The sequence below is a fragment of the Fonsecaea monophora genome (assembly GCF_001642475.1).
Source record: "Fonsecaea monophora strain CBS 269.37 chromosome Unknown Scaff87, whole genome shotgun sequence".
Classification (NCBI taxonomy): domain Eukaryota; kingdom Fungi; phylum Ascomycota; class Eurotiomycetes; order Chaetothyriales; family Herpotrichiellaceae; genus Fonsecaea; species Fonsecaea monophora.
The window spans coordinates 1-15,365 of NW_019174018.1; the positions used below are offsets into that span (position 1 = coordinate 1).

Here is a 15,365-nt window from a genome sequence, read left to right on the forward strand (position 1 = left end):
GATCCAGGAGAGTCACGTTATCTGTCTTTTCGCTAGCCAATAGATAAGCGCCGATAAGAGTAACCAATCAGAAGCGTGGCTGTTCGTTCAGTTTTGCCGGTAATACCAGCTCAGCTAAAGCTTCGCTGGATAACCATTCCACTTTCCATTTCCGCCTCGTCGCCGCCGCCACTCTTTAACTAACTCAACTTCCATCAACAACAACATCAAATTGATCATCAACAGCCTCATTTCATCGTTCTGTAGCATAGAATCCATCTGTGAACAACCCTAATCAAAAACGCGTAGTTGATCGCTTCGCTGGCCTCTTGAGGAGTGCCTGAAGGGTTTACGCCTCACAGTCTATTTTATTGTACCTCGCACATACATACACGTATATATGTCTCCTTTTCCCACGTCTTCGGCCTCGATATTATCAGGAACCACATATACAAATACACACACACACACACACACACACACACACACACAGAGCGAGATGGAGAGCAAGCGCAGACAATTACAATCCACGCGTGGCATTCCATTCTTTCAACCACGCCATGACAGTCTCGATTTCCGTGGCCTTGGCCCGTTTCACCGCCGGGGGCATCTTCACTGTGGTCTCGTTGGGGAACAGGCCTGGGAAATCCCACTCGTGAAAGGCACCCTCGATGACGAGTTCGGGGGCGTTCGTGTCGGTTGACAACGCCTCATCGTCACCATCATCATTACTGCCATCATAATTATCACCACCACCACCGGTGTAGCTATCGTTGTTGACGCCGCGCAGCCGGGGATTCGGGTCGCCGTTCTCCAGAAACTCGGCCAGCGGGCCCAGACCGCGGTAGTAGTCCAGCTCACCGGTGGAGAGGGTTAGGCGCGGGTACGACAGGTTGACGCCGCCGTAGCGGTTCAGCCGGTCGAGCCGCGGTTCGTCGCGCGTGGTGTTGTACGTCCTCTGGCACCTGTCGAGGAAGTACGCGGGCGACAGGGTCCGCGAGACCAGGGGCAGCGCGTGTGGACGGCCCGCGGCGCCGGGCGTGTAGCCGGTCGCGAAGCCGCCGGTCTCGGTGCAGACGAGCCAGCTGAACGGGGAGGGGCGGTTGAGCGAGAGACACTCGTGCACGGCTCTGCCGGAGCAGTAGGTCTGGGTTTTGCGGATGTGCGAAAAGAGGTTGAGCAGCGGGTGGTACAGGGACGACGAGGGGTCTGGAGTGGCCGTCTCGTTGGCGTAAGTGAGAAGAGAACGCGCGATCGCACGTAGGGCTTCTGTGGTATGGTATCGCGAAGTCGCAGACGTCAAGACGTCACAGTAGGAACCCGGACCTATATCACAGCGGAGGGCGACACCGAGCGCGGGAAAGAGATTAGCTTGTTGTTTCTGTGGTTCGGTCCGCTCATTCGTGTTTGCGAGAAGGACGACCTACCATCAAAAGAGGCAGTGGCTCTATGCCACGCTCGATTCCACGCCGAAAAGGGACTGGTCAGCAGAAACGCGAGGTCGGGATATGTCGAGGAGTCGGAGACGTTGAAGGCGGCCTTGAGTTGAGACAAGGCTGTTTCGTTGCCGCTTTCGTAGACGTTGTCCATCAGATTGGTGAGTTGTTGTTGAACCTCGACGCATTTCGGCGGAGCGTGGCGTCGTATGAGGTCGAAAAACTGCCAGTGGTCGAGAATTCCAGTGGTGATTCCCGAGGATGACAGTCCGCCCCAGAAGAGGTCGGGGTATTGGATTCGAGTAAACGCGGATACGACACCGCCGTATGAGCCGCCGAGGATGATCCAAGGAGTGCCTGGCGCTGTGAGGTCCCTGTCTTCCAAGCCGGAGAACGTGGCTCTCTGAGCAAAGTATGCGAGGTCCGCTAAGGCTTGTTCCGTGCTGTGGAAGCGAAGAGTTTCCCGGGTCCACCGATGGTCCGGGACAATGTCATAGCCTCCGGGGTAGTATCTGTATCCAGGATCAGAACCAAGCTGTCTTATTGGTCTTGCTCCAAAAAGGGGGATCATGTATACCTCTGACCCCAGAGGACAGCGACACCACCAGTAGCGTTGGCCAAGTCATGGAGTATTCCCTTCTGTAGCCATTCGAGGTCATAGCCGGGATTGTCTTCACCGATTGCATGGATAATCACCGGACCTCCTTCAATGTAGTTACTGATATCGACCCAGTAATGCTGTTGGAAAGTGGAGTTCGTATGGGGTTCATAGCGGGATATGTTGTGGAAATGGTCGACGGGCATGGTAAAATTCTGTGTCCTGCTCCTGGAATCAGGTCGATATATCTGGAGCATAGAAGCCGTACTAAAGAGAAAGAGTGCTTTGAATGATGCTCACGGGTATCTGGCGAGAAGCTCTCTGCCATGGGACGGGCGCCCAACAACAGGCGGTAATTTGTTCGGAAATATCCTGCCAGAAGTATGAGGCCTCGTACTTTTGTATCAAGGATCAGTGTCCACAGACGTACCATCGTGCGATTCCTTCTAGGAGGGCGATCAGGAACACCAGATTTACTGCTACTCTGCAGAATAGTCCATTGGGAATCTTGATAGCAGTCTTGGACATCATCATTAAACTTCCACCGTCCGTATGTAGCAAACGGTAACTTGGAATCAAGGTTTCTGGACTCTTCGTCCTCGTCACTCTCACAGCCCGCGGCCTCTAAGATGCAGGGCTGGAGGGTGGCAGCTGCGCCATCAGCGACGACCAGGGTGTCGAGATTCGATCTTGAAGTGGGCAAGAAACACAGCCTCATTGTAATTTAACTCCCTTGAGACAGAGTGGGAGGGTGGATCTTCACTGGCTTCCGATGTTTAGGCATTAAACCGACAGCCTTGCACATTCGGCTTCACCACCAATCACACCAGAAAGACGCGCGTCCTCGTATATACATGTGGACAGACGGGCCTATAAAGGCGGCTTCCTGCATCACAGAGGTGTCCTCAAGATTCCAGCTCTCCCATTGCAGCACACTTCGAAAGTTTTTAGTCTCGAGCCATATATACACGGAAGAACCGTGATGGCCGACATGTAAGTTGCCCGGAGTGGTGCTGGCGAAGCAAGCAGAAATTAGGGCGAGAAGAGGTATTCTGGACTCGTCTCATAGCCGTGACCGCCCTTTTTCTGATTCCTAGTGCTAGGATAAACGCTTTTGCGTGTCTGACGGCCAAAAGCATTCGACGGAGACAACTTGGCCCCTGGATCGTATATCTCGCGCAATGAGTTGGTTCACAGATTTGTTTCTCGCAAATGCGTCAACCTATCCCATTTCCACGCCGACACCAACCATGGTGATCGGGCTTGTCCCCAAGGACATACCGTCTATCCCGGTGGGCCCGGCTTCCGCCCATACACGTTGTAGCTGGGTTCGTTTGTGTCAGCCATCAAAGTCGCACAGACTCCCGACATTGAGATCACTTACAATTGCACATACGTGTGGATGTTTCGATCCAGAATCTCCTTCCTCGTTCGGGCTAGCATCACCTGAAGCTCTGCTGGATCCATTCCGAGCAGCGCGATAGCACCTCTCTCAAAGCCAGCCTGCGCGTACTGAAAGAAGTTGTGGACCTCGAGCGCCCCAATCGTTTTCAGCCTTCGATCTTTCGGCCACCGATTTGTCGGAATTTTGAAGATGGTCTGCTGCACGTCTTCAAAGCCACAGTCCAGTAATTGCTGCTTCCACAATTTACAGGCATAACCGTCGATACCCATTGCTTGTGCAATCTTGAAGAAGAGCTTGCCCATTTCAGTGTAGTTCGAATCCGCTGGACAGCTGTCATCGTCACAGCCGACCTCGGGGACTGTGATAGCAAGTTCGAAATACCCGCCCGGCTTGAGGTGTTCATATGCCTGCGATATAAGGGTAGGCCAGTCTCTGATGGAGAAAAGGAACTCCCGGGCATGGATCAGGTCAAACGTGTTCCTGGGAAATTCCCAGTCCGTCTCGACGTCCAGAATCTCGAAGTGACAGTTTGGTGGCACCCAGTTGGACTGCACGGCCGCAATATCAACGCCAACAACCCTTGCCGTAGGATACCTGTCGGCAGTCTCGATAGCCCAGATCCCGCTCCCCGTACCCAAATCCAAGATGTTCTGGGGTTCTGGGTCGATGGGAGCCAGGTGGAGCCGTCCTTCATAAAGAAGGAAGAACTTGTAATGCTGGAGGTCATTTCGGTTCTGTTCTTCATCGTCGATTGGCAGACCGTAGAAATGTCTCCCATAAGACGCCCATCGTCGGCCATACTCTTCAATGCCGTCGCGGATCTCGGTTGCTATACTACTCTCGGGGTCAGCATCTCAAACCTATAAGCATACAAAGAGACTATCACCTTGTCACATAGCTGGTGTTTGCGGACGTGCTATCATAGCCTTCGTCGACAAAGTCGTTGTTTTGGTCAGGCTCCATGAGGCAAGTTTGAGGTCAAATGGGAGAGGTTGCGTGTCAGGAGGGCGAAGCTCCAGAATGAGAAGCTGTGCAAGCGGGGATAAGACATGGTGATGAAGGAGGGATGGAGGCGGGTACTGCGCTTCTTTTTGAAAGGGATACCTGGTAGGCAAGAGTAAGCTTCATGCGTGGTTGATGGGGTCTTCCTTTCCACATCGCGCTGCCTGTTGACTGACTGGTTCAAGGTACCCCGGCGGGTGAGCACAACAGGCGAACAGGCGAACATGCGTGTAGGGTCGGCATTAGCGAGCCCACAAGGTGAGCCCACTCGTACAAGGGTCTCTTCTTCCACGTGTTGTAGTAGCCAGATGGATTTTGTTGTGTGGGGTTTCGGCGGCTAAACGGTCAAGGACGAGCTCGTGTGAGGTTGCAGTTTGTAGTTCTCCGCAGTCCAGGCCATTCTTATCAGCCACCAATATGAACCAACAAACGAACACCTGCGACACATCCTGACATCCAAGCGAAAAATCTAACTCCCTTGTTACTAGGCCACTGCAACATGAAGCCTACGAGTTCGGCGTCTGGCCCGCGATGGCCCCTGCTCACACCCATGCCAGACACTGGAGTGACTGGTTTGTGCCTCAACAACTGCGGAATCCAATTCCTGTCGATCCATCCCTTCCTCTACCCACCTGTTCCCTCGAGCCTTTGAGACAGCGCCCTTTTCACTGTCAAGGCACCCTTGTGCTCTCTGTGCATCTCATGCTATAGAAGCTATACAGGGTTTGATGATGTCGCCCTCCCCAGAACAAGATCAAGCTGCTCAGCTGCAGGAGCTGATACAGCAACTCACTGTAGCCGCCAATGCCTGTGACTATGCACCAGGCTCCCAGGGCTACATCTCCAGGACCAATGTCGCCGCCATCGCCAAGGACATTGTTCGTCTCGTGATGGCACCGTCGGATATGTCAATGCACCACTCGGTCAACGTCCGTGACGATTTGACCCCGGTTTCCGTGGACTGACAGATTGCTGACCAATGGCAGATGCTGGAGATTGTTTGCATTCGAACCTTGATGGGCCTGGGCGTGTTCGAAAAGATCCCCGTGGATGGATCCATCTCTCTGGCCGAGTTGTCCAGGGTCACAGGCGTCCAGGACTCACTGCTAGGTACTGGCTCACGCCTTCTTTTTGCCAAAGCAAGACTGATGGGTGTATCTCGAAAGAACGACAACTTCGACTCCTCGTTGGCACTAAATTCGTCGAGCAGACCCCTGAATATGAGTACGTGCACACAAAGTTCTCCCGAGCATACATCCAGGTGCCCGGGCCGGGAAACTTCTTCCAGTTCATCAACGATGAGTGCCTGGCCACATTGGTCCATTTTCACAGCTATGTGAAAGAACGAGCAGCCCAGGACGGCAAGCCTGTGCAAGAGCCTGATGATCCTCTCCGCAATCCATACACCCACCGCCACGGCATGGACGGACATCCTGTGTGGGAGATCATGGCACAGTTCCCCGATCGCCTGCGCGCGTTTCAACTGGGCTTCATGTCCCAAGAGGATTCCGTCCCGATCATCGGCTTTTACGACTACTCTGCGCTCTACGACCCAGAGCACGATGGGGACAGAGCCACGCTGGTCGACGTCGGTGGCGGCCAAGGCCAGTCTATCATCCAGATCCTCCAGGCCTTCCCGACCCTCCGCCCTGACCACATGGTTCTCCAAGATCTACCCGAACCCATCGCCCAGGCCCAAAACTCCAAACTCCTCCCCGAGGGCGTTACCGCCATGGTCCACGACTTCTGGACACCGCAGCCTGTAAAAGGTGCCAAGGCGTACTTCCTTCGCCGCGTCGTGCACGACTACTCGGACGAAAACTGCGTCAAGATCCTCGCTCACCTGCGCGAGGCCATGGGCCCGGACAGCAAAGTCCTCATTGCCGACATGGTCATGCCCAAGCGCGTGCACGAAGCCGACCTGCCCGCAGCCGCCATGGACAACACCGTCATGGTGATGGGTGGCAAGGAGCGGACCGCTGACGGATTCAACAAGATCCTGGAAGCCGCCGGGTTGAAGATGGTCAAGATCTGGCACAGTCGCGAGGGCGGCGCCACGGGCAACATCGTTGAGGCCATGTTACCTGCGGGGAATCCCCGAGGCTCATGAGGTTACATAAGTGCCTGTGGTGGTGGTGTTGATTGAGTCGTCGGATCTAACGCCAACCCAGCGCTCTTTGAGCACAATATAGCACGGTAGCAAAAATATCCAAGTGTTTCCACCACTGCCACCACTACACAATGTAGCCATTTCACACTCAATTTCTATGAGAATTTAATACAATTTGTAGGATGTCTAGCTTAGGTATCATAGAACTAGTTCCGCGAAAAGAAAAAAAAAAGGCGACTAGTATCGCGTATACCAGCCCTCTGCGGCGATCACAGCGTTGATCCTGGTTTGATCCTGGTATCCATCGACTTGACAACCGCCTTGATCTTTCCAGGGCTAATCGTGGCCCACGCCCTAGTTATTGCGCTTTGTAAATCCTTCTCCGAGGGCCTCGCTATCTCCAGCAGTATTCCTGAGGTCAGGATCGATCTCTTTGGCGAGGCGTTTCAGCTCACCGGTGTTTCTTGATGGGGTTTAAATCTGGCGAATGTGGCGGCCAAGCCATGACCTTTATCCCATGGTTATCCAGCCATTTCTGGACCTCATTGGCCTTGTGAATAGGGGCGTTGTCCTGCATGAAGATCCTGCCTGGTTCCTAACAGGTGATCCGATGGTAAAGTGGTTGTGGCTACGGGTCCTAATGCGCGGAAGATTGGTGGGGTGGACGGATGTTGTTGCTACCGTGCTGTACTAAGGACTGGAATCGGCGACCACTGGAATCATGTACGTATCGAATGTGTCAGGAGCGAACCGGATCGAATGGTAGCAGTCCCCGACGGCGATGAGGAGTGTGTCGTTGACAACTTCCGGAAGGAGACTTGTATACATGCTCCAGCTATAACAGCACGTCTCGCGGTTACGCAAGACGTCTTGCTCGGAACAAAGACGACGAGAACACTAGTAGATGCGAGACAGACGTCTCCAGGAAAAACCAGGTTTGATGAACTTCATGATATTGTCTACCACCTGTCTCCACCACAGGTGGGTGTCGTTGAGGCGACACTCCCCCTTGGACGCCAATAGAAAAGAAGCCACAAGAGCCGCTCCCGCCATGCCCATTGTATTAGTCTTACATTTCATCTTTCCTTCTTGTTGGCCTTGCTCGGCCTCTTGCGAGCGGGCCCCTCTCCAGCACCGCCGCCAGCCCCCGCCTTGAGCTTGAGCTTGATTTGCGGCTCAGAGCTCGCGTCTCTTGCCGCCTTGGTTGGCGTCGCTTGGGTCGTGTCGCCGTTGACCTCCTTCAACGGGCTTCCGCCCACCTTGCCGTCGTCAACATTGTTGACTTCCTTCAACTTGCTCGGAGGAGCCTTCTTGTCCCCCCTCTTTCCCTCCGCACCAGTCCTCTGCTTCTTGTTCTTGGTGCCTGGGCCCGTGCCCTTCTCGTCGTCCTCGGCCTTTCTCTTGACGCCGGCACCACCGCTTGGTTTCGGCGAGTTGGCCCTGCTGTCACGTGGAGTACCACCAATCTTCGCGTTTGCTTCACGGCCAGCCGCACGATCCTTCTTCAGGTAGCAACTTCCGTTGAGATGAGTGGCAAAGACATTGACGGATTTCCAGTGATCACCGAGATGAGAGTCGCGATTTGGACATTTGGCAGCCGGATAGTCGATCTCCTTGAATTCAAACGACTCAGCGGGCATGGATGAAGATGGAGTCAGTGGATCTGAGTTTTCGGATGCAGCGGGTGAGGTTGGGTCATCCTTCTTCTTCTTGTTCTTGCCCTTTGCCTGACCCTTGACTTTGACTCCTTTTTTGCGTTGACCATGCACATCATGTTTGTCGAGAACAATCATGGGTTCGGTCTTGCAGTACTGTTCAGTGGCATCTGGGACAGGACGCGCATTGTAACCAACACGAGGGTATAGCAAGCGGCGGAGACGACAATTCGGACATCTGATGTGTTTGACTGTCTTCATCGGATTGCCCTTGAGATGAACTTGACCGGACTTGAACACCGCAGCATCAGTTTCGACAGCTTCTTGTTCAGTATTGTCGGCATCGGCATCTTGAGAGTTCTTGTTTGTAAGTTTCTCAGCTCTCTGTTCGACTTCAAGGACGGCAGTCTGCATCCGAGCAATCTTTTCGTCTTGATGGATTTCAAGCAGAAGATCATGAAGGATACTTTCAATTGAATGCTCCAAGATATACGTGATCTGGAACTAGTCAGTGGAAGAAGCACGAGGCGGGCTTTCCTGGAACACTAACCGCCTGCTCTTGATCAGACGCAGTCAAGCTGACATTGGATGACTTGGATTGGGACGATTTCGTGGAAGCCATGTCAGCAGTGTCCTTGACTGGAGGTGGACAGTCAGCAGTGATTTCCTCATCTTCCATGAAGCGCTTCCACAGGTCGGGGTCGATGATGCTGTTAGGGAACAAGGACGTATATGGTCGTCTGGGAGCCATCTTGGACAAGCAAACACAAGGGAAGGAGCAAAGGCTGACCAGCAGCAGTTTGCAGTATGAAAGACAGGGATAGAAGGAGAGATCTGTGCTTGTCTTCTCTTGTTCGTGTACACTCCGAGGGAGGAGGAAGAGGAGAGTGGTTTTAAAAGAAGAGGCATCGCAGCAGAAGCCTGATGCTCCATTGAAAACCACACAATAGCAAGAATAACACGATTCATAGTGCTGTACACTATTGTCCAGCAGTGTATTCACTTACTAGTATTGTGAACCGTGTGGATGACTTCTGTGCCAACGCACTCTGCCTATTCAGACACCTTCACACCCTGCCGCACCCTACAACCTCTTATTCATTCAATAGCACCCATTAATGTTTTTCAGTGCCACTCGGTTTGTATTGTCTCGCTCAGGAAAGGTCGACGATGGCTGGCCAGGAAGCGCACGCACTGTGGGTAAGGACCTCGGGCACGCTCGGGGAGGCTCGTGCGCGGCAAAGGCACACCTTTGGAGTCCGTAGGGGTTCGGAGACTAGATGGTGAAGACAAACTCGAGAAGTGTTCCAACAGGAGACGGGGTATGGCTATATTGGCCAGACGCGGACAGTGGTTCGAGGGTTCGCAACGGCTGCGAAAGCAAGCACCGATGATGCAGGACGCTGAAAATAAAATGGCCAGGTTCTGGGGCTCTGCTTAGGGTTCTTGGGTTCGCTAAGATTACTCAATAAGCATCGATAACCTTGTTTTTAGCGCCGGTAACTACCGCCCCTGGCTTGTCGGTTCAGCGGGAGTTTTGGGTTGACACGTTGACTGCCCCCTGCACATCGCGCTATCGATTCTCGTAGCCACGGTCCTCGAGAGCAGTGTCCTAGCTTCAGAACGAGGTCTGGCTCCAAGGGAAAATGCTATCTGGACATGCCTCAAGCTAGCCTCCTCTCGTATTTCTCAAAACCGACGATTCCAACATCCACCGTCCAGCCAGCTGCCAGAAAAGACAGTCTTCTGACGACCGAGCACGACACGTGTCTACCAGTCACCGAAAGCCGCGGTCTGGGTATCATCGAGGCAGCACGAAAACAATCGGCTCAGCCAAAGGCCAATCCAGCTGTCACCACACCAAAATTTGAAGAAGATCAACCCCAAAGCAGGAGATATGATGCTAAGGACCGCACAAGTGACCGTCTGCAGCAATTCAACGTTGTTTTAATTCCTCGCCTTCCGGAGGCTCTTATTGCTCCAGTCTCACCCCAACACCTTTCTGCAATCCGGCGCCTCACAGTTACGACCCTCCCTGTTCGGTACAGCGATGCTTTCTTTACCACAACAGTCACAGACACGGTTGTCAGCAATGTGTCTCGAGTCGTTCTGTATGCGTCAGAACCTGTTGGCTGGATTCGCTGCCGCTTCGAGCCATGCTCGACGAATACTTCCCTCATGACTCAGTCTCACCCTCCACCTTCTCAGATTTATATTCAGGCTCTAGCTCTGCTCTCGCCATACCGTGGTCTCGGCCTCGCAACGCTACTGCTGGACACTATCTTGTCATCGGCCAGTGCCCATGAAATGGACGCAGTGTGCATATATGCACACGTGTGGGAGAAGAACGAAGACGCGCTGGAGTGGTACGCCAGACGCGGCTTCAAACGAGTAATGCTTATTGAGCAGTATTACAGAAAGCTGAGACCGAGCGGCGCTTGGATTGTTAGGAAAGAATTGCAGGGAGCCTGAGTTCGACACCTGACGCATAAGACCCTTCTGCTTCCATGACCGGCCCTCTATTACGATATTGAGCGGCATCGATCTGATTGTGTCCGTTCACGTTGCCAGGAGACAAGAATTGCACTCTCGATTCATCTGCTGTGTATGCTTGGAGGTGTTCGCCGAAACTTATGCCTTGCGTCCATGAATTGGGCAAAGACCACATTGTGAACAAGACCGAAGGCGAATTCACGATCCCGACTCGGAAATGAAGTTGGCGGTCCAGGTTGCTGATGCCACCAACAATCATAGATGAGCATAGTCTCAGTGACGACTTGTGAATGTGGCATGAGGTTTAACACATTGCAGCAACTGCTCGAATCAACTCTACTACCAAATACCGAGGCCCGCGACGCGTCCAGTAACTGTTGCAAGAGCTCAAGAACGAACTCCCGAAGATCTCGCGGGTACGCGCCTCCTCGTGTTGTCTGAGAAGACCATCACATCCTGAAAGATGGTCGTCTGCAAACTCTGCTGTCGACCCGCCAAGTGCTCTCAGGAAATCTAATTCAATATTAGACAAGCGTATTTGCCTGCCCCTGGTGCGAAATGGGATAGATACTCTGCATTCGAGCCATAGGTTTAGTTGTTTGCAATCCTTTTGATTCCATTTGGATGTGATAGCGCCCTTTTTCCCCTATATACATTCGATCCGGAGCCTTGGGCGGAGCGCGAGCTTTCCGACACGTAGGCTTAGCTTTACAGAACTGATGAGACATAATTATCCTCCATCTTCCGTACTTCCCGCTTGAAGATCTCCACCTCCTTCCAGCAGTCGAGCGGCTTTCGGTCGTTTATCCGCAGGCAAGAGATGACATCTTGTCTCCTAATTGCCCAACTGTTAGCTTGAACATGCTAGAACACGATATTCTAGGAATGTCCGACTTACGCATTCTCTACCTCCTTCGGCAGCTCTCTTAACGTTTTCCGCTGACCCAGTGTTTGCTTCAATTTCTCAATCTCTTGCTGCACTTTCTGACTCGACGGCGCTTTCTTTTGGTCATCACTATCAGATCCCGGGAGAAGGTCTTTCGGGGATATCGGCGAGAGGTGAAGAAGAGACGAGTCTGAAGAAGGGGAATCTGAGGCTGCTTCTCCGCTCGCAGCAATCTTCTTGCGCGCCTCCTCAAGGACCGAAGCTTCGTGCTTTCGGATCTTTTCTAGCTCGGCGGCGACGCGTTGGGCAATGTGCAGCTCTAGCGTCTTTGCGCGGGTCGAGTTTGTCTATGTCAAGAAGGATACGTGAGTATAACTCTCTCGGTGGCTTTCAGTGAAGGACGTCTTTCCGATCGCGAGGGCAGTAGACATACTTCTGAGGATGCTTGAAGGGAGTCTATTAGCCTGTAAAGCTTGTCAGTTCATGGTTTTGAATGGCGATATGCCAACATCTCAAAATCTGGCCTCCAGAACATACTCTTGAGAAAATTGAATAGGTGTATCACTTGTGAAGACATGCTTGGTGGATTCGTCGGGTTTGGATTGACCTGCACCCATTGTCGCGGCTATTGTGGGAATGTCAACAGTTGAATGGTCTTGTTAATGGCCTTACTTTGACATACCCTGGATGTACTTTTAGTCAACTCGCAGGGTAGAGGTCGTGACGGATTGGACCTAGCTGTCGCTTGTCGGCCACGCCTTGGAAGCTCGAACACCTGCGCAACTGCGGAAATAAAAACTCTTGGCAGTTCCAGCACCGCCAAAACTTTCTCTCGAGTTCACCCGAAGATGCCACCGATGCCCACATGCCCAGATGACAACTGCCGCTTTAAACTGCAGTTTAAACTGCAGTTGACTTGCAGCGCCAACATGTCGTTCTCAACCACTCGTATCTCTGCGCCCCCCTCCTATATCGTTCCCTTTAGCCTTGCTTTTTGGAATGTTCCACTCACGATCCAGCTATTGACGGCCCGTCGGGAGTCTAGTCGAGACCTGGTTGGGTCTTCCAGCCAGAGGCCAAAATGGGATACACCATAAAGAGACTCAAAGCTAACAGATCCACTCATGATACGTGGACATCGCTCCCTCGTCAGCTTCCTGCACACACCTTGAAGAAGTTGTCGCTCGGTACATGTCAACGTGGAAGTGGGGAGATCATGAAATCGATGCCGAGTCGTCCCAATCTTCCGGGTCTTGAAGACCTCCCCCTGCTGTGTAACCCTCCCTGTCCTCAACCTTCAAGCACACGTCTTCCAGTGAACAGTGGTGAAAATGCGTGTTGCCATCATTGGAGCAGGGCCTGGAGGTCTGGTGACGTTGAAGTACCTCCTCCAGGCGAATAAGGATTTCCCCATTGAACCCATTGAGGCCAGGCTCTTTGAGACTAAAGATGACATTGGAGGCACATTCCGCTATCGCACCTATCCCGAGGGCGAGGTAAATTACTGGGGTCTCATCCAAATTTCAGACAGTGGCAGGGCTGACTTGGAGTAGATGGTGTCTTCAAAGCAGTTGACCATTTTCTCAGACTTCAGGATCCCACCTGAACGCACTGATTGCGGTGATTTTCTCAAGCTCTATCAATACGTTGAATACCTCAACAACTACTGCGACCATTTCAACTTACGACCACATATCGAGCTTAACACCACAGTGACAAATGTGCGACGTGCCAAAGATGGCAAGGGCCATATCGTGGCCCTTTCTACCGCAGATGGAAGCACCGAGGAATGGTCTTGTGATGCCGTTGCGGTGTGCTCAGGACTGCACGTAGATGCTGTTGCACCCAACATTCCCGGCATCGAGAAAGTTCCGACTGTCATTCACTCCTCCCAGTACAAAGGCCGGGACATATTCACCGAAGGCAGCAATGTCGTGGTGCTCGGTGTAGGAGAAACGGCAATGGACATGGCATATTTTGCCGTGACTTCTCCCACCAACTCAGTGACGCTTTGCCATCGAAATGGATTCGTCCTGGCACCTAAGGTGAGCTATGCCTCGAAAACAGGAGCCATCTCCTCTATACTAATTTGGGACGCTCCCAGCATGTGGAGCGCTTCGTTGTCATGGGCAAGAGGGAAGCCGAATACAACCCGTCCCCGATTGACACCAATTGGAACTGCCTCTTCGACACTGCCTATGCGCATCCAAAGTTGAGGAATTCCCGCTGGCAATGGGTATTCTATGATTGGTGGACGAAGGGCGCATGGATACTCTTGAACAACACTCGGTATGGGTACGGTCAGCATGCGGGAATCAAGAAGGGCTATCACATGTCCGAGAGTGAGTTCACTTGATTCCCTATGAGGCTCCAGCATAACCAGTTTCCCATTAGTTATCTTTGTCAAGTCCACCAAAGTCCAGCCCTACTTTAACAGGCGCTATATCAAGAATACCCGGATAAAGCGATTCATGGAGAAGATCATCGACCTGCCCCAGGTTGACACAAAGGGTCGCACGGTCGATTTCGCACCGTTTCCGGAGTATATTGACGACGAAGGGGTCATCCATTTCGAGAAGAATGACACGCAAGAATCGAAGCACATTGAGACGTTGAAGATCAAGCCAGACGTTGTCATCTTCGCAACTGGCTACCGTCACTTGACGTTCCCATTTCTGAGTCCAGACTATCCTCATTCCAACGATGCCGATGTTCGTGCAATCTGGAAGGACGGTGACGAGACCGTGGGTTTCATAGGCTTCGTTCGACCACAGATCGGTAAGTACCCCGGCTCCCATCCATGTGTTCATTCCCCGTGCTCCTGCGTGGGCCTGCAGACATTTTTTAGTCCACGTGCTGGTTGCTAACACTGGTATCTTAGGTGCAATTCCGCCTCTGGCAGAGTTCCAGGCGCAGCTCTGGGTTCTGCGAATCCTCAACCTTCTTCCCCCTGCAAACGTACGGTCACTGTCTCCAGCACTCAATCCCGATGCGGAAGAGTGGTACAGACTCAAGCCGCCGCCTGAAGCCCGTATTCACCATGGCGTTGACCATGAGTCGTACGCGTATCAAGTAGCTCTCGACATGGGGGCGGCACCATCCGCTACCCAGATGATGAGACGTGGGTGGAAAGTGTTTGCAGTGTGGGCCTTTGGCGCGAACATGAACACCAAATTCCGAATGATAGGCCCATGGAAGTGGGAAGGTGCCGAGGGAGTCATGAAGGGAGAGTTGTGGGAGTTGATCAAGCGACGACCATTTGTCTGGGGTGAGTTCTCTCTTCTCTGTTATTTCAGCACTCTTCTTTATTGACAACGTCACTAACCGTGCGGCTTATTCTAGGGCATATCTTGCTCAACGCCCTGCCCATGTCGATTTTCGGGCCGCTCAGTTTGTGCTATTGGATCTACTACACCTTTTTCAATCCTGTTTTCAGCAGACTGGGTCTCTCGAGATCGCGGAGAAGCGCCCGCAGCGATGGCTACAACCAGCTTGTGTAGAAGCTAGCTCGCGGAGGACACGGAGAATGGCGAACAAGACCATCGACATGGGGGAGTTGATTGCTGAGACAAAGTCTGATCAGTACCGGCGGCCTACAAATTGACCATGGATCTGCTCTTAGCGCGTGACGAGCTCATTGACTAAATTGATAATTCTTTATTCGAGAGTCTAGCCACGGTTCTGCATTTTCTAGCTAAATAGTAGCCCTGGAGCTTCGTTCTCGATCGTAAAGCACTCGGTACCTGTATTTTACCTCGGGATGTATGGCTTCACGTGACTGCATTCCGATACGGCGGAGTA

At 52.6% G+C, this 15,365-nt stretch overlaps 7 protein-coding genes across 7 annotated transcripts; 3 read left to right on the top strand and 4 right to left on the bottom strand.

Annotated features, from left to right (window-relative positions):
• Window positions 1–499: 499 nt before the first annotated feature.
• Window positions 500–2,219, bottom strand: AYO21_09155 (hypothetical protein; the record flags this gene model as incomplete). Its single annotated transcript, XM_022659093.1, has 3 exons — window positions 500–1,305; window positions 1,407–1,927; window positions 1,993–2,219. The coding sequence occupies 3 exons, from the start codon at window positions 2,217–2,219 to the stop codon at window positions 500–502; spliced, it is 1,554 nt and encodes a 517-aa protein (XP_022508547.1).
• A 1,078-nt stretch (window positions 2,220–3,297) lies between these two features.
• AYO21_09156 (hypothetical protein) lies at window positions 3,298–4,381 on the bottom strand (the record flags this gene model as incomplete). The annotated part of the gene is made up of 3 exons (XM_022659094.1): window positions 3,298–3,337; window positions 3,398–4,252; window positions 4,305–4,381. The coding sequence occupies 3 exons, from the start codon at window positions 4,379–4,381 to the stop codon at window positions 3,298–3,300; spliced, it is 972 nt and encodes a 323-aa protein (XP_022508548.1).
• A 770-nt stretch (window positions 4,382–5,151) lies between these two features.
• Window positions 5,152–6,530, top strand: AYO21_09157 (hypothetical protein; the record flags this gene model as incomplete). The annotated part of the gene is made up of 3 exons (XM_022659095.1): window positions 5,152–5,349; window positions 5,407–5,530; window positions 5,587–6,530. The coding sequence occupies 3 exons, from the start codon at window positions 5,152–5,154 to the stop codon at window positions 6,528–6,530; spliced, it is 1,266 nt and encodes a 421-aa protein (XP_022508549.1).
• Window positions 6,531–7,606: 1,076 nt separating this feature from the next.
• AYO21_09158 (hypothetical protein) lies at window positions 7,607–8,936 on the bottom strand (the record flags this gene model as incomplete). The annotated part of the gene is made up of 2 exons (XM_022659096.1): window positions 7,607–8,683; window positions 8,736–8,936. 2 exons carry the CDS (start codon window positions 8,934–8,936, stop codon window positions 7,607–7,609), a joined length of 1,278 nt encoding a protein of 425 aa, XP_022508550.1.
• A 908-nt stretch (window positions 8,937–9,844) lies between these two features.
• On the top strand, window positions 9,845–10,657 carry AYO21_09159 (hypothetical protein; the record flags this gene model as incomplete). Its single annotated transcript, XM_022659097.1, has 1 exon — window positions 9,845–10,657. One exon carries the CDS (start codon window positions 9,845–9,847, stop codon window positions 10,655–10,657), a length of 813 nt encoding a protein of 270 aa, XP_022508551.1.
• Window positions 10,658–11,386: 729 nt separating this feature from the next.
• On the bottom strand, window positions 11,387–12,181 carry AYO21_09160 (hypothetical protein; the record flags this gene model as incomplete). The annotated part of the gene is made up of 4 exons (XM_022659098.1): window positions 11,387–11,525; window positions 11,577–11,911; window positions 11,998–12,028; window positions 12,102–12,181. 4 exons carry the CDS (start codon window positions 12,179–12,181, stop codon window positions 11,387–11,389), a joined length of 585 nt encoding a protein of 194 aa, XP_022508552.1.
• Window positions 12,182–12,895: 714 nt separating this feature from the next.
• Window positions 12,896–15,064, top strand: AYO21_09161 (hypothetical protein; the record flags this gene model as incomplete). The annotated part of the gene is made up of 6 exons (XM_022659099.1): window positions 12,896–13,060; window positions 13,118–13,609; window positions 13,669–13,906; window positions 13,959–14,342; window positions 14,446–14,832; window positions 14,907–15,064. The coding sequence occupies 6 exons, from the start codon at window positions 12,896–12,898 to the stop codon at window positions 15,062–15,064; spliced, it is 1,824 nt and encodes a 607-aa protein (XP_022508553.1).
• Window positions 15,065–15,365: the final 301 nt, after the last annotated feature.